Source organism: Megalops cyprinoides, chromosome 17 (assembly GCF_013368585.1).
Source record: "Megalops cyprinoides isolate fMegCyp1 chromosome 17, fMegCyp1.pri, whole genome shotgun sequence".
In the NCBI taxonomy this organism is placed as follows: domain Eukaryota; kingdom Metazoa; phylum Chordata; class Actinopteri; order Elopiformes; family Megalopidae; genus Megalops; species Megalops cyprinoides.
In genome coordinates this window covers 25,552,008-25,575,241 of record NC_050599.1, presented here as the reverse complement: position 1 = coordinate 25,575,241, position 23,234 = coordinate 25,552,008, and the positions used below count along the sequence as shown (strand labels likewise).

Genomic DNA, 23,234 nt, shown 5'->3' with positions numbered 1-23,234 from the left:
AAATGAACCGCCTAACAGGTAAAAACCAGGAATCACTGTCGCCCATCTTGGATGCACAGCTGAAGTGTGCAACGCGCCATTCCCCTTTCCATTACGCAACACACTGAGCATCCACTCCACATTATGAGAAATGCGAAGTTCCTAAGATTTTGTAAACGTTCCACTCGGGAGGGTTAGAGTTTGTTTATTGCTACCATAAGGGATTTTCTGCAAGTACTGATCACAGATTAACCATGCACAAATGCCTGATGAACGGTTGACTGAAGGTCTGCAGGCCACTGGCCTGAGGGAGTATGACTTAAGTAAATATGAGGCAGCCCATTCTCAGAAATGAGCCATGACCAGGAACCCGGAGCGGCAGCTTCATTTGGCTGTGACAGGACAGCATGATAATATTTAGATAGCTCCAGTGATCCAGAAGTTAAAGTGCCTCAGGCTGTTCTACGAAGAAAAAAATGATCCGTCATTTACCTAGCAGATACTTTATCATTTAGCACAGAGGCAAATGTGTAATTGAAGCTAGAAATCCATCTGGAAAAGATTGGTAAGTATTTTACAATGAACTCCCAAGGAAAACATTATTACTTGGAAGACATATGGATAATTCAAGAGGAAGGACATTTCAGGGAATGTATGCAAGCGTTACACTCTTCCTGGGTTTCATCTTTCACCCCTCTGAATGCCATTTTAGATTCAATTGTTACGCCACACATCCTCACAGCCAAAGGCAGAGAAGTCAAATCTATATACACTGTGAAATCCAGTGATCAACAAGAAGATGTTATTTTATTTCCATGCTCTTTTGACAGTATGGTATCCTCCTGCCTTCTTCTCACGCACATATGCACACACACACGCACACAAAATGCACACAGACAAATATATACATGTGCACTTCATACTTTTGCAAATATACAGAGCAAACCACATCTCTATTTGAGGATGACTGAGAAACATATCAGTTCTTGTAGAACAGGAAGTGACATGGTTCGCACAAGCCTGCTCCTGAACTCTATCTGTTCTCTGATCAGGAAACCAGGGTTTTCCTTCATGGTTGTTTTAAAAGATGTGCATCATCTCTAGCCAGGCTTCTCAAACCAGGTACACATCAGCACAACTCACTTCCTGTCCCAGAACCCACACTTGCTGTCTGCTCCCCTATGAGACACTGAAGGTTTATGAAGCAGAAAGGTATTATCTTTCAGGCATGACTATAACTTTCTATCATATTTGTTGCATTCAAAGCGTGGCACTGAAGGTTGGGTGGCAAGCCATCCCCCACACAAACAAAGACAGAATTTAACAGTGATTAATTCCTTAATCAGTCCCTGAAGACATCATGAATAACGTACAGCCTTGAAAAAGCGACACCTTTAGAATAAATATTTAGGTTTTAGGGAAAATATGCGATTTTGATAAGTGTCAGCACTGATAAAGAATTTCACAACACTTATACGAGTGAGTCATTTCCGTTTGGTCTTGCTCAATTGCTTGAACGCACCATCACATTTGACTCCGTAGAGCTGCATAAGGGTAAGCAAGAAATCCTTGCAAAAGCTCAGTGGAAAAGAGATAACCTCTGAAATGCACCTTTACTAATGCCCTGTGCTGTGCTTGCAAGCTGCACCTGACACACCCTGAACTAATACCATGGTTTAGATTTCCCTGGCATTTACTCTGGGTAGAGCAGTGTTAGCCAATGGTAATGGTATTACACCTGCAAGGGAGCATTCCCATGTACCACCAAGACAGTGTCCCTGAACAGGTACCATATGTCTCTCTACTTGGAGATGTGACTCATTCCATCATCATAGATGTTAGAACTGTACAAGTCAACCCCACCTCCTCAGATAAGTTCCATCTCCTAGAGGTTCCTTAGGTCAGATTGGAGATTTAGCTAACTCTAGCCCCCTATAGTCCATCTGGTCATGTTGTTTCGTTCAGTGTGTTGATTTTCTGTGCCAGGCTATGGAACTGAAGTAATGTTTAGAGGATGCCAAATTACCCATTGTTCCACACTAGTTCCTAATTACATTACCAAATGTATATCCAGCAGAGCACTGTCATTCTTGTGGAATGGGGCAGCTGCACTGGAAGACACTTGAAAGAACAGGAAAACCAGCTCTGACTCTGGATGGCGCATTAGGGGTCTCTGGCAACACACACGTTAGAAAGCATCAGACGACAATGGCAAAAGCACCGATTAGGCTGCACCCACCTGGTGGCGTTGCTCGTGTAATTTTTCGATGCGGTTTCCTCTCTCAGCCAGGTTACAGTCACAAAAGACAAGGCTGCTGGTGTCACACATCTCTGTCAGCCTAAGGACCAAAGCAAAACGCCGACTTCACTAGGAACATTATGCTTCACAGAGGAAAGTCCGCCCACAGGCCAGAGTAGAGGCCAGTTGCTTCAGAGCAGCAGATTACAAAGCCCTTCCTCTTTGTGATGTTACGACAACAAAAATAAACAGTGAGATGAGCAACCGTTTGCATGGCTGGTGGTTTCTGTTTGCTCACAGGTTCTGGCCATGAGTCAGAATCAACCCTCGGCGGCGATTGATCACAAACTTGTGAGAGCAGTATGGCCCCCAGTTGAATCACATCTGAGGCAAGGATTCCCTCATAGTGAAGTACAGAGTGTGCCCCCAAAACCCCAAAAGACTTCTTACACCTGACAGCAGCAAAAAAATTGGACAGAATGATCAGTGCGTCCCAAAGTCCACCTTGCCTTGGCACTCTCTTTGGAGCGTTTAGAAGTATGGCAATTTTACTTGCACACTGAGTAGCTGTTACGCCATCAGCCCGACTGTTACGAAGTGGCAAACGTGGGTGACTTCCCTGATCTCATCCAGGCGGCACTCCCACACTCTCCAAATACAAGCCTGAACTCCTCCTTGTCTGTTCCCAGAGTCGCACACGCACACAAGTTCAGACGCTTCCTCGATGACTGGCAAAGGAAAGAGTGACAAAGCTTTCTGGCAAACCTTTTTTTATTTTGGGAGAGAGGCTAGTCGACTCGGTGGGAACATTTTTTTGGAACTCGGCTCACTCCACTCAGTGGCTCCGCAGAACACCCTGGCCCATTTCAGTGCTGAAGGCGTGCGTTCCCCTGAAAGGCAGCCCTTGGTACGTGGGTCATGCCCATCTCAGAACTGGTCCAAAGTTCAAGTGAGAGGGAACGCGTTTTCTTTTTTCTGTCTGTCCGTCCGTCCGTCCCCCAACCCCCCCCCCCCCCCCCGGTTTAAACCGCAGACATTTCCGATAAACACTGCTGGCCAACGGACTCTTATCTGTCCCGAAACTGCTCAACCCCAGCAATGGAAGGTTGTCATTGTTTACTGAGCGGCTGAGACTGACGTCTGCTTAAGATATGCAGCTTTGAACTTAGTCCCACCTGATCATTCATGTCTAGAAATAGGGAACCAACAATAAATCAATTCATTAGTGATGCACTTTGACTGTAGGTGTTCAATGGACAATATACACTTCTATTGTCCTTGGCATAAATCCATGTCCTACTCTAATGTCCTATGTCATGCTCAAAACAGGATATGTTTGTCTGCTTTAATGAATTTGATCAACCTTTGAATATGTGTGGATTTCACCTGGAGAGAAGCTAATCTCAAACATTCACTGGATTGAGAAAAGGAGGGGATATCCATCACATCACTGCTTCAAGCACTAAAAGTATCACAGACAGAATACAAGGACAAAGCTGCAGGCTAACACAGGATACAAGAGTAAGAGAGATGTACCGTTCTTTTAGAATGTAAGACGACTGCATTTTTTAATTTACAGAAGGAATGATTCGTTTCTTGAGCACAGGAAATGGACTGAATGACTGACCCCCGATCAGTTTTAGCTGCTTTTGGATGAACTGGTTAGAATTAGTACTGGAGCAATGAGGCCCCTTCAACCCGCAATGAAAAATTAGAAGCCACGGTAATGCACTGTGTAATGTATGCAGATATAAACTCCTCATCAATGTTAAACCTTGACGTCCTGTTGTGTGCATCCAATAAAGAACGTTTCAGAACTTTATAAAGGGAATTCATTAAGACCCCCTTTGTTTAAACTTCTTCTTTTTGTGTGCTCTCATATCACAGTGCTGGGAACGAGTTCAACAGGTAAACATTGAGAAACCCTTTCCAATGGTCCCTAAAGGTGAATTGAACATACTCCAGACTTCACTTCCCATCATTACCCTTTTCATACAATGTTTTACCTGTTGAGCTCACCCCTGGTATCTCAAGTTTTTAAAACTACATCACTGACAAAGGGATGCCTACATAACACAGCAGCTGGTCTTTGCAACCTCTTCTAGACCTGCATCACCAGTTCCCTAGGTACCACTAAAGGATGCTGGGATATTAGTCTGTTCCTGTACCACCCCTTAACCCAACAGTTTTGCTTCAGGAAGTTGTGACATAAACAGCTGTAGTAGAAACACCATAACTGAAATGGACAAATGGATATGAGATCTTAATTACAAAGTTAAAGCACAATAATGAAATCCTGATGTTATCTGGTTACTAATTTATTGCATTTTCATTTGTTTATTACCCCAAACTTCAAAATTAGATTAGGATTTTCTCATGGTGACATACTCCGCACTTGCGCAAAGTGCTGGGGTACAGCCAATACAATCCTCACATGGCAACAATGTTTTTTCACACTACAAGTCCCACAGTACACCTGGAGAGCTAACATCACACGTTAGGCGCAAGCCCAGCTGTTATTATCGGAGCAATTGGTAGGCAGCAGGCAAGTCTCAGGTACCGAGAGGGAACTTCTGGCTGATGAGATGCCCCCCCCCCCCCCCCCATAAATCTTGATTTTAATGCAAAACAGCTCAGCATCTGTTAGCAGTAGAGAAGATCATCCAAGGACAACCTGAAATCCAACATCTGTGCAAAAAAAGGCTAATCATGTGGCTTTGTCTTACAGATTGCAAGTGCAAAACCGTTACATAAAACAGAAACGTGAATTGATGCACTCAGATACAGCTTCATACCCCAAGGAGGTGCTGTTACTGAAACTGTCGCAAAATTAGATGCGCTTACCCTGCACGACCTGCATCAGGAAATACACACTGGTGCAATGGTACACTGTGTTAAGTAGGCTGTGGAAGTCAACCTGAGTTAAAGCAAGCCAATTAAAAATGCACTAACTGTTTACATGAAGCAGTCACAACATGAAACAGACACGACTGTCATCCAGCGTGTGTCAACTGTATGTTTAAGATGTTGCATTTTTAAGTGCTGAGTATACTAATTTAAATAAAAAAAACTAATATACTCTACCGCTACTACTACTATTAGACTACCAATGTTCTTACTATTCTTAATAATAATAACAATATTAGTAGTTACATGGATGGGACCTGGATGTTTGATACAATTACGAAATTAATTTATTAAACCGCAATGCGTTCTAAATTGCTCAGTCTGACACTATAGTGAACACATAAACAATGAAACAATAAATAACAGCAACTATAGGCGCATGTTGTCATCTGAAATTGTTGGACTGCAGTCTCTTTAAGACCTAGCTTGACACATAACCATCCCTCAAACGGCAGGGTTATCCGAGGAACACAATTAACGTACAGTAACAAAATCAACGCTTTTGTTTTACTAATTTAAGTGCGCATCCTTGTGAAAACACATAACACCCGAACGCAGAATTCTGACATCAGCGAGAACAAAAAACGTTGTGACCTAGTTTTGCTGTGGTCATGCGTGCCTACAGTTGCTTGCATGTCAAATAGTGCTCAGTTGTGTTTCCCTCTCACGCTGTTAATATGCTGGGTGAATCTTAACCTACAGCCAGCTAATATTTTTTCGAATACTTCATTCCCACTCTAGCTAACGGTGAATGGGAACACCTGATATGTGAAAGTTCGTGTGGGGTTGCATTTTTTTTTTCTTTTGAGGACATGCATCATCACGTAGTTAATACCTTCAATACACTCGCTGTTCGAAGTTGCAACGAGAGCACGTGAACGTGCAACTGTCATTCCGTAGCAAAAATTTTCCTTGCAACAGGATTTATTTATTTATTTTTCCTCGACACTTTGTTAAAGTTTTAACAGTTCCACGACCCGTGTGCAACGGAGTACAGTTATATGCGTCTTGACAACGCGCAACAAGTTAAGCGTTACTACTTACCAAACTTTACCAAACTCTAGAGTTTACGGTACTTCTCTTAGAGGTCCGGCGATAGGCAGAGCCGTTATGGTTTCGGTAACATTTGAAGTGCTTTCCACGAAAGGTCTTCTCCTCAGAAAATTAGCTTCAAACTCCGTGCAAAGTGAAGCCACTTTCCGGATGCTCAGAGACCCGAAAACTAATTTACAGTTAAAGCTTTACTTTGAGTACAGCGACTACTAAAGGAAGGCACCGCCTCCTTTGCGCCTGCGCTTAAATGGTGTATGAAATAACTTTTACTTTTTAACATTTGCTTTGTATTGGGTAAACTGCATAGTAATTGATGTGACTACTAGGCATCACCAACGCAGGTACCTAACACAAATTGCTCACCTCATAAGCATATAGGCAAACCATCCTGGACAATGGACTTTTTTTATTTTATTTTTTGAATAACGGACATTTTTCAAAGGAAGATGGACAGTACCCATCTCGCGTTATCTCGTGGTTAGTGTGTCATTTCAGAGTGAGTCACTCAACCTCTAAACGCACACATTTGGCAGATGCCAGTGTACCAATGTTCAGTGTATTCAGAAAACCACCCGTGAACATCATTTTCATGTATTATGTTTCAACTGTTTGAAGAGGACTGATTCCATCAACCCGCGTGTAAATATCCCCCCACAGCCAGTAATCCAAGATAACCGGACACGTTTAATATATATATTTTTTAAATGTTGCGCGGGTTCATTGATATTACTATATATGAACTGGATTGTTCTTGAGACCTAATAGGATTCGTAAACCAGATCACTTTGCGATCTGCGGAATCTGGGACGACGAACACGCTGCATTGTTTTGATTTTAACTGCTTTCGATGCGCTGACGTAGAGACTGTAGCGATGTCTGACAGGTAACATCTTAGGTGTTAGCCAGTGCTCAATGATTGTTAGTAATTTTCACGTTTCATAACGGCCGCAATGTGTTAACCAACACCACAGTTTTGATATTACTTTAGGCTACTACGGTGTTGGCAGTGATAACGTTGGTACAGGCTGGTACGTCAGAAAAGAAGGTAGTCTCGGTATGAAAAAGTTCATTTTCTGCTTGGATCCACTCGATCGTGCAAATTCTACGGAGATTTACTTATCTCGTGAAATGTTTCTTTAAAATTAATCTTCCGTTCATTGACTAAAGACCGCTTTCAAGGAGGCGAGCAGTATGTGGGATTAAAATGTTTAGATAAAATCAAAAGAGAAAGGCTGGTCAACTTTCTTTCACCTTGTTTTCCTATCACTTGTCTCTCCCAAAAATAGATTAGGAACTGCAACACCTATGTATTTATTTGGCACAAAGTTCCGCAGTGAAACCCTGATCTCGGTGTTCATAGCAACAACATTATCTGGTACATGGAATCTTTAATCTGAGCACATTCCAAAGACATTAGCAATAGTTAACACAGGCTTATGAAAAAGCAAATGCCCATACCAAAACATTGTACATTATTAACCCAGTCGCCAGACGTTTGTAAGTTCTCTTCAGGACAACCAGATTCCTGCGAATTCTGTAAAAAGACCTTTTATGGCGTGTGGTTTCTTATAATAACGTCATTAACTAGGAAACTGAAGGCATAGTCACTGTAGCGCATGAAGGCAAGTTTTTTTTTTTTTTTTTTTTTTTGCTATTGCTAACTGGCATGTCGAGTTTCATTACTTAATATTAAACTAAACTCCTGCGTATATAAGTCGATTTCCATTCCTGCTTTCTTGCTGGAAACATTAAAGTCTTCACCTGTTGGTTTCAATGTATATAATGTCCTTACTACTGGCTGACCAGATACTTGAACTTGACCATGGCATTGAAGATTACAGAAATGGTGTTTGGAAAAACAGAATTCATGTTGGCTGTGTGAAACAGAGCTTTGTAAAGTTCATAAAGTTTAATTACTATTGCAGGTCATTCAATTCATATGCTCATCATTTGTCACCTAGCACGGGTCAAGCTTGTTCTTCAATCCTCCAAAGGTCTCTGCTTCCACCAAGAGTCCTGTGGGTATTTCACGAATTAATGTGTGGAAAAATACGTGACGACCTTTCAGGTAATTTCCATCTATGCCCTCAGAACCCAGTTTATGTAAATCCAACATATGTTATTTCAAAGTATTTCAAAAGCAGAGTCTCCGTTTACTGAGAATAAAAATATGTGACTTATGTTTCCCTTCTAATGTATACTTTTGATAAACAAAAGTAGTTTTGTTGTCTTTTCACTGTAATTTTGCCATGAGTGTTCTTGACTGATTCGACTAGTCTAGTGCCCATGGGCACGGCTCTCAATAAATGTGTTCTCTTTCTCTATAACCAACTATCCATTTTTTCTTATGAACGCTTCAACTTTTCATGTAATTGTGCAAAGGTTTATAAATGTAAAGTGGATTACTAATGCACATAAAATTATTTAAACCAAATTCCATCTGAGTGTGGAATTTCGCTTGCGTAATCGTTTAGCAACTTTAGAATGTTGAAGTAATGCTGCCACCTGTTGGACAACGGTGCTAATGACACCATGACAAAGACTCAAGGTTTATACTTCCTTAATAATGGTTTGACCCTATAAAACCGTACTGAATACTGTACTGAATAACTGACAATACTACTACTAGAACTAATAATAATAATGTATAAATATAGTGCTATTCATGTGCAAGCATCTCAACACAAAGACAAGAAAAAACAACATACCACAACATTTCAGTAATGTGTCACAAACAGAACCATTTATAAGGGTATAATATTAAAGTAAAATGTAAAGAAAGAGAGAAGATTAAGAAAGTGCTTATTTAAGAATGTCAAAAACATGCAGGGAGAGGCAATTTTTCAAATGACAACTTAAAAAAAGCCATTTGAAAATATAACATTGAGCTAAATAAAAATAACAGTGTAGTGGATAAGAAAGGAATTTCACAAAACTGAAATAAGAAAAAAATGTTTATTTTAATTAAAATACAAACATTTCCAGTCCTGAGTTTAAAAGAAATTAAGATCTACAATAAATGACATTCATCTTCCTCTGCGGCAATAACTCACAGGAGATAGTTTCACAGAGATTTGTCATACCGTGAGTAATATATATACGAGTAATATCTATAGCAATATTCATGTAATAAGTATTTTATGACATTAGAGGGGATGTGCAATCACTGTCTAAAGGACAGTGTTACTCAAACATTGCAATATAAACACAAACACATAAGATTATAGAAACCTTGTATAGCTATCTATGTCATTCATACCAGTTATAATTAAATATCCTTCTCTCAACAATGACACAAAACAAACTATATACAAAATGTGTTGTAATGTTGCTGTCCTGCAGTTTGGAAAGCAATTTTCATTTGAACACATAGCTTTTTTTTTCTTTTTTTTCAAACTTGGTTTTCATTAAGTATGTTGGACAGGCAAAGGATTTACAACACTAACACCCAATAACCTTCTCATCCTTTCTCTCTGTGATAGACAACATTAACTATTTACAATTTACCTCAACTTACATAATGGTATATTCTTAAAAAAAACAACACTACATCTGGTACAATAAATACAATGTGATAACAACCAAAAGCCTTTACAAAAATCATTATACATAAGTGGCAGGGTCCACATTGCAGACACAGAGGTGCGAGCAGATAGATTACTTTTCCTAAGTCACATTACTTAGTAGAAGATTGCAGAAACTGCAAGGACTGCTAGATGCTGAGAAAACCAGACAGGTACAGAGGATTCTGCAGATGTAAAACAGAAATGATAGAGAAAAACCCTGTGGAACTATTCAATTGCCTGCTTGGCCCCTGATTAACCTGTCATATCCCACAGTGCAGACCAACACTAAGAAAACGTTTCCCTGCCAACCCACACTCCCCTTTTTAAAATTACACCTGACACCTCAAGCGGCTTAAGAAATCCCCTAAAAACGGATACAGCAGTAATGGGACGTCTCCCCACACCCCACGTGAAAATGGTGGTGAAAACACTAGGAAGGCCGTGAACACGTGTCTGCCCGGTTGCGCCAGCCCCTCAGCGTCTCAGACAGGCTTCGTGGTGCTGTTGTAGACCAGGCGTTCTGTGTCCTCTGGGGTGGAGACCGGGGAGGCAGCGACCACGGCCGGGCGTGGCGGCTCCTTCTTGCGCTTCACGTAGCAGTACCCCATGGCGGCCACCAAGGCCAGGATGGCCACGGCCAGCACCACAGCGATGGCAACCGTGCCTGAGAGAGAGAGGGAGAGAGAGAGAGAGAACAAGAGAGAGAGAGAGAGAGAGCACAAGAGAGGGTGACAGCGAGAGACAGAACAGGAGTGAGAAAGAGAGTGAGAGAGAGAGAAGAAGAGAGAAAGAGAGAATAAGTGAGGGAAAGAAAGTGAGAGAGAAAGAGTGAGAGAGAGAGAGAGAGAGAGAAGAAGACAGGAAGACAGTGTGAGAGAGAACAGGAGGGAGACAGAGAGTGAGAGAGAGAGAGAGAGAGAGAGAGAGAAAACACCTCAATCGACTGCTGGTGCAGGAGTATCAAAGCAGTTTGTGTTTACAAAATAGATTCACATCAAATTCCAAAATACAGAGAACCATTTTTTTTTGCATATTATGGAAATACTGCAAAACTCAGTGAAGCTGACATTCCAACTCAGGACAAGCAAGTGAGAGGTTAAACATCAACCCAAAGCATCTGTAGTCCGCTTTACAAACAGCGAACCACGGACTGGAGAGGTCAACTGTAGAATTAAGCGGCTCGACCCTGCGTGTGTGAAATGGCCGCTCGGGTTCAAATGCAGAGAAGGGAGAAAAAAAAGGCTGGCTACCTGACTGGCTGTCTTCCATCTCAGAGCGCTCAAACATCCCCTTGGCAAAGATGTCCTTCTCTGCACACGCAGAAACATAGTCAGACGATTAGGGGCACAGAACGTCTGCAGTAACGTACAGTTTGTCAGGCTGCCTGGATGGGGCACTGAGGCTGTTACCTGTCACAGACTTGCAGGTCTTCATGCAGTTTTCGTGACCGTGGAAGTTGTTCTCGTTGCCCCGGCAGCCGCCGTAGTTGAAGCGGAGGCACTTCCTCTGGATGGGGTCGTAGTACCAGCGGGTCATGCTGGCCCGGCAGGGGCCCGTCTTGGGGGGCTCTGTGCAGCGGACTGCAGGGACAGAGAGGGATGGGGGAGGTTAAGCCGAGGATGCCATCTCAAGAGTTAGACCAGGGTTAGAATGACTGTCCAATCAGGAGAGAGTGCTCACCGTTCTGCTCATTTACAGGGATCTCCAGCAGACGCGAGAAGGTCTTATTCACTGATGAAGAGGAAAACACAGGTTAGGCAGCTCGACCTCTGTCTAGAGGGGTCTCGAGCAGCAGTTGGTCCTGAGTGGATGCGAGTGTGAGGATGTATGTAAGTGAAGGTGAATAGGTGTGTGCTCCCATAAGTGAATGTGAGTAAGTGAATGTGAGGGAGAGGATATGGGTGAGTGAAAGTGAACAACAGGGCGTGAGCTAGTACATGCTAGTGAGTGAATGTGAGCTGATGTGAGTGAGTGGCTGTGAGTTAGTGGATGCAAGTGGATTTAAGTGAGTATAAGTAAGTGGGTAGCTGAGAGTGTATGTTAGTCGATGTGAGGATATGTGAGTGGGTGGATGTGAGTGTGCAGTGAGGAGTGTGTGGCGGCTCTCACGGTAGTCGCAGGCCTCCTCGTCCAAGCCGCTGCTACAATGCCTCTCCCCATCACACTCCAGCGCTGCGTCCACACAGCAGTCACCTCCACAGGAGAACTGGCCGGCCTCACAGGGGGCCTCGCATACCTCCCCTGGAGACACACACACACACACACACACACACACACACACAGACCTGTGAGATCAGAGCTTCCCCGCTCCCATGCCACACACACAGCACAAACACACTCTCTGTTCTTCTGCACCTCAGGTACTCCACACACAGTAAGCTGAAATGCTGGGGTCTGGATGTTTAGCTCCATCTTTAATTACTAAGGGTGTATGTGTGTGTATGCGTGTGTGTGTGTCAGTCAATGTAATGAATTCAATCCGTAGTTAATTAATTCACCCTAGGGTAGTCAATCCTGCTGAATGCTTCTTAGCATTCTGGTCCAAAGTCATTTTCACTTGTTGCACAAGTGGTTGTATAAATGAATAGCCTTCTTTCATTATAAATGAGTAATTTTTGGCGTTGACATCAAAAAGTCATTCATTTACCTTTAGGAGCAGGAGCACTTCTGCTAGAAACCACTGTGGAGGAGAAACATATAAAAGTGTTAACACACAAAGACAGGTCTGGCCGGTCACCCCAGGCTGTTCTGTGAGAAAATAAAAGGCAGGGAAAATGTTTGGCTGGTAAACCTGCCTGTTAAAGGCTATCTACTCAGGGTGGCGCTGTCCAACAAAACACTTTCCCTGGAGTTCATTTTAATTCCCCAATCCAATTTGACTGATATGTTACAGATAATTAAGAAAAAGCTATGATTTTCTTTAGAGAAAGGTTAGGTTACATTCTTCATACTTAAAAACAGGACAAGTGTGAACTCAATACTCAGAGCTGCCAGAGATTTCGCACATGGTCTCAGCATCCTTGTCACAGATATACATAAGCACACACCATATGGACACACACACATGCCTGCACATATGTGCACACATACATGTGCATGTGCACACATGCCACATGGACACATGCACGCATAGACCACATGCTCACACGCATGGGCACACAAACATACTGTACACATGTGCACGCGTGCATTCACACACGACATGCACACGTTCAGCGCAGAGGAGCCGGTACCTGACATGCCATCGCAGGCGCTGGAGCACTCCTGTTCCGTCAGGTAGTTGTTGCGGTTCGCCCGGCAGCCGCCGAACAGGAACTCCTCACACTTCTCCGTCACGGCGTTGTAGTGCCAGCGGGGGAAGGCGCCTCGGCAGGGACCCACCTTCTTGGGGACCAGACAGTGACCTGGGAGAGACACGGAGGGACAGACCAGTAGCTTGTGAGCCAGGCAGATGACATCAGACATGATAAGGGCCCGGTCACAGTCGGACGAGACTGAGTACACAAAAAAAAAAGAAATTAAAGGCCACTCCTTCAATCTCCAGCTCTTTGCATCTGTTGTGGTTACATGTGAGGGCACAGAATTCAGAGCAAAAAGGATTATGGCTACTCACTGCACATCTGTGTGCCGTTTTACTTCTGGCAAAAGCACTCTTCTTGCCAATGAATTTTGCTGATGGACTTCACTGCCATGGCCCTTAAATTGGGGTGACAAGCTTGATTCCTGCAGAGCAAGCATTTGCTTGTGTGTGTGCATGTGTGCGTGTGTGTTGGCCTTTCATTTCTAAGTTTGTCCAGCAATTTACTCGGTCTAGCATTTTTGCATAAAACATTCCGTTACAGCTGAAAATTGCAATATGTGCCTTGTATTCAAATATTTTACTGCAGTGCATTCTGGGAAATACAGCAGTGGAAATAGACAGAACTATTAAGACTGGCTCTCTATGAAATGAGCCTGACATCCCTGCTGTAGCATCAACAAAAAAACCTCAGTCTACTATTAAACACAGCACATGTCAGGCAAACTATATCCTTTGAATTTTCACAGCGTTTTGCATTACCGTCACCTGTTTATGAGAGCACTGGATGGTGCCACATGTGAGTGATCAGCAAGCTTACGTAACCTTTGAAAGAAGACACGGTGTCTGCTCCGTGTGACAACAGGCAGGCTAAGGTGGGGCAAAGGAAGTAGGAGGGGAGTGCCTTGATAGGCGGCTGTGCCTGGCCTATTGAAACACTGCAAAAGTGTGTGGCTACTGTGCTGACAGTAAGGGACATTGAGGAGCCACATGATAGGATGGAACAGCAGGAGGTGGGTGGAGACAACATGACGACTGAGACAAACAGCTCCAGGTATGCGTGTTCAGACAACAGCCACATCCTGTCAACAACAGCAACACAAAACAAATGGGCTTCTGCAGATTTGTCAAATATTTTATAACAAGTGGACACACAAAACCCATTAAAACAGAAATCACACTGAATGAGTCAAAGATCATTTTCAGTTGAGAAGCTGGGCTCATTATATGTGGTGGAGCAAAACGCTCAACATCCCCCCAGAATTTAGACGTCTCCAGAAACCTCTTTAAATCTGTATCAGCTTCATTGATGTAATAAATACTATCCAGTAACAGAAATTTGTACTTTAAAACACATAAACATACATAATCCATTCATATGGGACACTGAAAAATTACAGTTAAACTATGAAATTGCACACTGTTGTGGTCAGGACATTTTGAGGATTTGGACCTGGACTGTAGGTCATTTCCACTTCCCTCCCAATACAAGTGATCCAAAGTGAAGCTGAAGGCCAGCAGAGCAGCTTTGAGTTTATGGACCTTAATGCTGCAGGCTGTTGCCCTGGGCAGGACACCACTGCTATACTGTACCTTTAAAAATACCGTTTTGCCTGGACTGCTTCAGTACATAGTCTACTGTATGAAGTGGTGTTATGCAAAAACTGTCGGCTGTGAGTGCCTCTTAGGATAAAGATGTCAGCTGAGAAGATAATTTAGGTGATAGGAGAGCATTCGTTGCCTCCATGGCAACCAATGACATCAATGACAACAGCACCTCTCGTGTTTGGGGTTAAAGGGCTTATTGTTCATCTGCAAAGGACAGGCGAGACACCAATGCACATGGCCATGTTTCGACACCAAAAACGGCACGGAGAGGACACCCATTATAATGCAGCGTTATGTACAAACCTGAAAATATTTTTTAACTTATCTATGCAACTTCAGAGGGTTTTTTAAAAAAAAAAAAAAAACTACATATAAAGTTATTATATAAAGCCATTAATTGCATGAGAGGTCCAGAATGTTTTGACTGTCCATGTTAAACTGCTGGGTAATTAAGAGGAATCATATTAGCGCCCCCTGCCTTTTTTGAAAGAGTCTGTGGTCATCCCATTTAGTGAACATAACTCACGCTGGAATGAGTTGCACAGACTCTTATGAACAGTAAGTATTGGACAGACCAATCAGAGATGATTCTCACCACAGTCAGTGAAAACAGGAACTAGCTCCTTTTTCGCCTGGCTTTGCTCTCTACAAAGTTGTGTGACTCTATATACTCCATGAGGCTTTTTTCTGAAATTCACCAAAGATGGCACATTGAGCGTTAATTTGCCAAGATGACAAAACTGTTGAATCACTCCGAGTTCACACCATGGAGTTCATGTTAATTAGTTCTTGATAGTTATGCTTTTGCCGAGCAGAAGCCATTACACAGGGTGACTCACACAGATTACAGTTTAACAAGTTACTCATTCAAACAGCTGGAAATTCACGTTTAGCACCTTATTCAAGGGCACTGCAACAGTGCTTATCCTGGAAATCAATATATAGACCTGTGGGCTGCAAGGTCAACAACTACAGCATGACCACCCACACGCCGAAGGACTACATGGTAAAAATTGAACAGGTGAAAAAACAGCACATAAAATTCAAAATTCATTTGAGAGCATAGAGTGGGCAGAGCCGGCCGGGGGGCGTCGTAAAGCTGTGTTGTCATTGGAGGAGAGAGTGCTGTGTGAGACTGTAAATACTGCCGTGACTCTGCCCTGGGGGAAACCGGGACGACCGGTTCCTCAAATCTGACAGCAACCTCAGAGCATGCCGCACCCGAGACGGGGGAGGGTCAGTTCCTGCTAGGGCAGAAACTCGGCTGGGAATTGCGCGGAGTGACGGAGGCAGATTGCCCAAATCAGGACCACACAGAAAACCCTCATTAATCTCCTCCCTCAGAGCGTCCGGCCACAGTAAGGGGATGTGGAGCCATGGCCTAAATGAGGCAGCAGAGAGGCCAATCAAAAAAAAAAAAAAAGAAGAGAAAATCTTGCGCAAATGAGTTTGCAAAGCAGAATGAGATAGCTGCCCACACCCCACAAGCTCTTCTTTGTAATGGTGGAATATTCCGGTAGTCTAGCCTTCAGGCACTGCTCACCTCAAGCTGGCACGCTTGCAAAACACAGGTGGAAACCGCATTTGGCTTTGACCGAATAACGCAGGTACTTAACAGCATTCATTCCCACTCTCAAATGTCAACCCATTGTTAAAATGTGAATTCTGATAGCCCCATTCCCAAATTAAAGAACCAAAGTATCTGAAATAATGTGTTAAAAACGTGTTTAGGGTTGCTCTGTAAGAAAACTGAACTTTTGAACAAAATTTTATCAAATTACTAAGCAAATGTCTGCTTGGATGTATCAATAATCTATGAAACTGCCATGGGAGGGCAACAAAGAATTTCCCCAAAAAAGTAAATGAATGTCATGTTCCAGTTAGATAGTGTCAAACCATGACTGATGACGTAAACTATGGTTTGGTTTTTATTCCAGAGAACAGCCTTCATGGCCCCTGGGGTTTAGTTGTGTCTTCACTGTTAGCTCATTTGAAACCTAAAAAAGGTGGGTGGCTGACTAGCCACTTTACTGGAATTATGGGATGAGTCTGGGCAGCTGATATATTCCTGACAGGAAAAACAACACCGGGCCAAGCCATGGGCGTGTGCAGAGAGTGTCACTTCACGACAATGGCTGCCATGACATCAAGTGGAGCGAGGAGCCTTTGCTCGTCTAAGCCTGCCAGCTCAAGAAACGCGCTCGCTGGGACATTTATCACATGGGACTGCCACTTCAAGCCCTAATCATTCACTGTGCAGCTCAGTGTGTCTCTCCGTATCTCCTCCACAATCACGGGGTCCAGCCCCTGTCTGACTACCGGGATTTCCTCTTTCGTGGGCAGCTTCCCGCGTGACAAAACCAAGCTGAGGTGGACATTTCAGCTGCGGTGAGAGCGCCTGAGTGCTAAGCACTGTGATTGGACGGTGTGTTCTCACCAGCTGGAACAGACTCAGACTAGACTCGCAGCGAAGGTATTTTCAAGCTATTTTGTAAACAGGGCTGGGTGGCAATGGTTCACCGGTTAGGCTGGAACTTCTTACCGAAAGCCAACCTGCCCTTTGAGTTGCACCGGGAAGGCTGGTGTGAAGGTTTCAGATGCGATACCTCAGAACACATCAAACGAAAAATCTGAATACAAAAAGGCAAGATCGTAGTCACTATGCCATTTGGAAGAAATGGCAAAACAATGTAAAGTTACCGCAAAATGTTATGCGTGCCGTATTGTAACTGCCGGGGTGAAGTACACTGGAAACGCGATTCTGTGGAATTCTTCGCAGAGGCCTTACACGTTGGAGGAGTTATTTGGTTCCATGGAAGAGGACAGCGGGAAGTGCCTCTGTTGTAAGATCCTGATGATACAAGGGTAACACAGATACATGGGACACGCGAATGCAATACAGCAATGCAGAATATCCTTCCAACCAATCAGAGAATGTGAGGTTGCTGCTCAACCGGTTTGAACAAAGGCAAAGGCTAAGAAGCAAAATAGGAACTCAATTATAATGTTAAAAAACATATTTTTAGGGCAGCAAATGTAAATACTCAGTGACCTTCCCAGTGCTGTGCCAAAAACCTTCTGGTCAGGCCAAATCCTCCTGAGTTCAAAGAAGCATGCCTAATATAATCTACTTCAGAGAGTATGACTTTGGACAAGTTCAGCTGAACATAAAGTCCTGACTAATTCATAAATGCCTTTAAAAAAAGTTACATTACCCTGAGTTTAATTCTCACTACCATGCCAATATACGCTAGCACTGGGATTTTAACAAGCTCAGGTTATTCATCTAGAAAACTGGGTTACACTCCATTAAATGAAAATATCAGCATGCTATCAGAATGTTATTTAATCACTCTGAGCTGCTGCAAGATAATGCACAGTCATTTGAACAATCCGTTTTCAATAACAGCAGCGGCCTCTAATAAGGTTTGAATCTGCAGGGAAACTGTTTAATATTCTTTGTTCTTCCATCTATGCACCAGTGCTTTCAGGCAGGGATCATGGGTAATTTGCCTTTTTGGGAAGACACAACTTGGGTTGCCTTGTGTAAAAGGTGTAAAAAAAAAAATTCAGTCCCACCATTCTGGCATGTGCTTGAAATATTTAACATGTTCAGATATACAGGGCTTGTCACAGACCTTGTCAATGCATGACTGAAACTGAAAGTTTACATTAAAAATGCTGAATCTTCAGCTCTCATACCACAAATTTCTGCAAGCATCTCACTCTGCATGCATCAAACATTGTTACACAAGTGTTTGCTTCTATCTCTGCCTAGGACCAAAAAACTAGTGAGAAACACAGGCACAAACCATTCACCTGAGGTAAACCCATTCAGTTCTGAGTCAGTTGTCTTGGGACAGCAATATCTGTGCATTTGAAAAGACAATGAGAGTCGGCTCCCCTGGGACGACAGACCTTTGGTAATGTAGTAATAAACAACTGGATGCTTCACACAGCTGTTTCAGCTTGCTAGCCTTCATCAGTGTGTCATCAAATATTATGTGTTCTGACACCATTTATATATATATTTTTTTTTCATTCATGCTTTTCCCCCTTTATGCAACTCTGTTTGGAATCACCAGTTATACATTAGGCTCATCTCACCATGACAACCTGTGCACTCGTGCAGAAGAGCTGAGGCCAGAAGAAGGTGATGCTCAGATGCACTCACACACAGACAATGGCTATTTTCACACTACAAGTCCCACAGTGCACCACAGTGAAGTGGGTGCCAGCTGGAGGATAGGCACTACTCCATTGATGTCATCCCAGCAACCTGCAGTTGTCTGGTGAATTGCAGGGTGCCAGAAAGCAGTGAGATGAGAAAATCCTAAAAGATCTGCCCACCCCTATCCCTAGCAGATCAAACTCACTTGGTACTGCTGCTGCAGGCTCCCAATCATTGTTAGCTAATGATATGGCTGGTTTTGAAGCTAGCGGCTCAGCCTGCACTCAGTGAATCACCCAGTGAATCCCAAAATGGTCCTGCCCAGATCTCCCAGAATCCCCTGGGGTACTCACTCTGAGACTGTTCCGGGGTGAGCACCAGCACGGTGACCTTTGCCGTGTCTGACTGCCCGCCCGTGTCGGTGACGAGGAGCTGGAAGACGTAGACCCCGGGAGAGAGGTTGGACACCATCACTTGGTCCTCTAGTTCAGTTTTCTACAACACAGTGCATTGCAGTCAAACAGGGGTAGCTTTGACTGCACAATCACAGAAAAACAGACTTTCAGTGGAATAATGAACACAAGACTGGAACAGGGCTAGGCTATATCCTTTGCATTGTGGGGCAGGAACTGGCAGGAATGACTAACCAAAATACTTTGATACATCATGTAATTGGTGTTAAATACATATTCTTCCCTTTTTAGTTCAATCTTTCCAATCTGAACAGAACTTTGAACAAAAAATAAATGCAACCATTGCTTTGTTTAGTTACTGGCATAGCGTTATGTTATGCAAGTGATGAAAAACTAATGCTGACTTAAATTTCAAATTTAGGACGAGATCACAGCAGGATCAGAAAACAGTCTTATAGCGATTTACTGAGAAAAAATAACATGATGATACTACATTCTGCTGTGGAAAATAACAAACCACTATCATGAACCATCACCTTCATTTGTTTTTTTTTTTGTCATTTTTATTATGGAGATCTGAAAAATCTGCATTTATTTCATCATTATTATTACAGATAATGAAGATGACTCTAGATGGGCTGAATTGACAGACCTCATCATTTTAGTGTTCATTCCATCCTAAACCTGAGCTTTATGTGCAAATGGATGAAACTGATCTGAGATCAGTGCCTGAGGTCAGAATCAGTGTACCCCACCTCCATGACAGCTGAGGGGTCTCCCTTGAGCTGGGTCCACTGGTACGTGCTGATCCCGTGGTCGTCTCGGCTCTCGATACCGTTCAGCGTCACAGGCTCCCCTGGCTGGACCACCCTGTCCGGTCCCCCGTTAGCGATCGGACGTCTGTCCTCCTCATCTACGGAGAGGTGCAATCCCGATTCATTTTTACTTTCAGAAAGGTGAAGCCACTACTCTCCTTCCTTTCATCCTCACCCAAGCTGGGCCTCTGAGTTTGAAAATGAGAGCTAAGCGTACCTAACATGTATATTGAATAGCTCAGGCTAAAAAAAGAGCGGAAAAAATTGTTCTGGGTGGAGGTTATTTGGCAACCCGCAGGCAGATGATAGACAAGGCCACAGCACCTTCTCTCTGAAAGTGACCGTTTCTCACGGTGAATAACACAGCGCTGTTTCAGCTAGTCAAATTCAATATAACCCCAGAACAACTATTTAAAGAAGAAGGGAGACAGTGCAATACCACAGGCCCCAGTTTCACAGTGCAACCTGAACTCTTGTTTTTGAAACCCTGAGTTTGTTAGTCATGTGTGTAGCAGTTAATGTTGTGGGCAACAGACTGCATGTGGCGAATATGTTACTTTATATAACTTAATGGTTCTACGGGAGACTTCAGAGAATATTCACTGACCCAGACCAGGCCAGGGTACAGGATGAAGTGACTGAGGGGGCAGTTAAAAATGGCGAGGGAGCAAATCATTTTTATATAGTAAAACAATAGATTATCATCGTGCTATGGTTATTTATGCATTTTTTCATCCTGTGGGTGGCAACTAGATGCGAATAATTCCCTACCTTACCTTTTCCATGTGTTTGTGCATCATGGCCATAATATGAAATAGGAATATTTGGGGCAGATTGCCAGGTCACCACCTAAAATTGGTCTGGTGGTAGGTTTAATGAAATTCATTGATTTAACCATACAATGGCCTCTGAAAGACCAAATAACAACAACACAAGACTACTTTTTCAAAATCAAATAAAACATTTATTTCACAGCAGTGGTGAAGCCAGTATTAAACCTGAGTGTCCTCGCACAATTTAGGGAATCGGAGCACTCGGAAAGTAGGTCTACAAGACGCAAAATAATAGAATTTATGAACGATTCTAACCACTGAGAGATGACTGCTAAAATCAACAAAATAATAGCCAACAACGTCAGGGTCATTATGTTAAAAAAGAAAAGATGATCATATCGTTTTGTCTGTCTTTCTGCTCATGCCATGCAGCTCTCTCCCTCTCTCTCGTTGACCGAAACTTCACTTCCCTGTGTCTTTTCCAACGTTTCCAATATTTTTGTTGTTTTTGCTGTTTTTCTATAAGGTACATAAAACTTAAACTCGGGGGAGGGGGACAGAAAATACAATTGAGGGGGCAAAGCCCGCTCTTGCCACCTCGTGGGGCCGGGTGCGACCCAGACCTGTAGAATAGCTTCGATTATCACCTTCACTTTAACTCAGAGGTGATCTAATCTTAATCGTCAATTCCTGTTTACATCGAGATGGTGGGAAGCAAAAATCTTACCGTGAACGTGGTCCTCGCCTTCAAGGTACTCCTCGAAGACGGAGTTTAAGATGTAGTTGCTGAAGCCGGTCTTCTTGACAAACCTGCAGACATACTTCTGCCTGTACACGCAATCGAACAGAAAGCAGGCTTGGATCGAACCCTCCTCTTCGCCTTTCTCCATCAAAGCCAGATTACACGTTGCATCTTTACAACAAGCGCTCACGCAGTCGCTCTCGCTCTGGACTGCCGGGGACCCAATGAAAGTGGCACCTTCGTTCACCGACTCGTCAGTATCCAGAACAAAGTCCTGTCGCCCCTTCCGGTATTTATCCAAGCAAGATCCACCGGAGGACTCGTCTTGGGCTCGCACCGAGCAACCTGTCTGAAGCAGCAGCGAGGCGCTCAGAACTAGTCCTATGAGGAACGGAGGCATCCTCGGGCAATGGAGCGCCTAAAATGAAACCGTCGCCCTGTTTGAGTTGACAAGTAATCTGAAAAACAAAAACAACCGTCAACATTCACCCTCTCCTGTGTTTGTGATGCCTACACAGAATTCTAGATTAAAGAGATAAACACAATTGTGTCACTTGTTTAATCTTGCCAGAAGAACGTTTTCAGCGCAAGTAACACTAATTGTTTTGTGCTGAGCAATAGTTACCACTCGGCTGTTAGAACACAAAGAAAAGACCGAGAATGCTATTACTTTGTATCTGAATCGGACAGTTTTACTTCAGTAACAAGTGAGATAACGTATACTCACCGCGTGAAATTAAATGCGACACTTATTCCCTTGTTATTCAAAACCATGAAATACGTCTGAATATCTCCCAATACTATTTCAGTCAACCCTAGACTGCGATGTTTTCTTTAATCGCGTGTTAGAGACGAAAGGTCTGACCAGCCTTTGTTTCTCCGGTGTGTCCCTTTACCTGTATGCTTCAGGAAGTGAAATTGTATGCCTCTCCTTGCAGACGCAGTGACGCAGGTCGGGGGATCGGGGCGTGGGAGCGTCCTCGCGACCTGGCTATGTCAGGTTGCAGAGTGGAGCTTGAGCTGGTCATTGGCGGTTGCGGAGCCCTCCTGTAAGGCATGCCAAACGGAATTTGGAGGGTTAGTCGGCTAAGGCCAGGGGAGCTTGATCGTTGAGGAATGAGAATTGAAGAAATTGAGAAATGAAGGGTGGTCCAACACCCATCTGTACAAATTAGGAGGTAATTGTTGGTGACAGGACTGCGAACCCTGGTGTTTTTTTTTTTTTTTTTAGAGAGTGCTTAGTGATTTCTGGAGAGTTATAAAGAATTTAGGAGGGTGAAAAGAGAGAGAGCTTAATGATAGTTTTGGTGTATCTCATGAGGGACAATCGTCACAGACGGGGATAGTAACCACGCACTGAGTCACCCACTCCCCAACCCAGCCTTTGCCACATTGCTTAAAGGCCAGGCTTCATACGTCACCTGACGTCATCTTGTCCGCCAGGCGTGATCGCCACGAAAAAAGTGATAAATATGATAAAATGTGAAAATTGTGTTTTGGGGAAAAGGACAAGGCAAAGTTTTCTATATTCTAACTGCAATAGGAATAACAACCCTTTAACCATAAAACCATTTTACATAACATATATTGTACTCGAAACATACAGTATACTGTACTTGAAACTCTCCGTTAACAGCTGTTCTTTGAATTTGAGTGCGTGGTCTGGAAAA

The 23,234-nt window shown here is 43.3% G+C and overlaps 2 protein-coding genes across 3 annotated transcripts in view; both read right to left on the bottom strand.

Moving 5' to 3' along the window:
- The window catches only part of LOC118791917 (pleckstrin homology domain-containing family G member 3-like), a 67,807-nt gene extending 61,477 nt beyond the window's left edge, over positions 1–6,330 (bottom strand). For both annotated transcript variants that reach the window (XM_036549448.1, XM_036549451.1), the window contains exon 1: positions 6,170–6,330. The gene's annotated coding sequence lies outside the window, so the exon portion shown is untranslated. The remainder of the gene's footprint in view (positions 1–6,169) is intronic.
- Positions 6,331–9,164: 2,834 nt separating this feature from the next.
- LOC118792525 (kunitz-type protease inhibitor 1-like) lies at positions 9,165–22,479 on the bottom strand. Its single transcript, XM_036550401.1, has 11 exons — positions 22,292–22,479; positions 21,550–22,022; positions 19,990–20,147; positions 19,175–19,316; positions 12,978–13,148; positions 12,392–12,424; positions 11,854–11,985; positions 11,425–11,475; positions 11,154–11,324; positions 10,995–11,054; positions 9,165–10,408 (listed from the first exon to the last, which is right to left on the bottom strand). The coding sequence occupies exons 2-11, from the start codon at positions 21,962–21,964 to the stop codon at positions 10,227–10,229; spliced, it is 1,515 nt and encodes a 504-aa protein (XP_036406294.1). The 5' UTR covers positions 21,965–22,022; positions 22,292–22,479; the 3' UTR covers positions 9,165–10,226.
- Between the last annotated feature and the right edge of the window lie 755 nt (positions 22,480–23,234).

What these genes read in the sequence shown, in the direction of transcription:
- LOC118792525 (XM_036550401.1), bottom strand. Translation starts at nt 21,964, where the DNA reads ATGCCTCCGTTCCTCATAGGACTAGTTCTGAGCGCCTCGCTGCTGCTT. An exon ending in CGCCTGCGATGGCATGTCAG is followed by an intron (nt 12,425 to 12,977) that starts GTACCGGCTCCT and finishes TCTCCTCCACAG; the next exon opens with TGGTTTCTAGCAGAAGTGCT. An exon ending in AAGTGCTCCTGCTCCTAAAG is followed by an intron (nt 11,986 to 12,391) that starts GTAAATGAATGA and finishes GTGTGTCTCCAG; the next exon opens with GGGAGGTATGCGAGGCCCCC.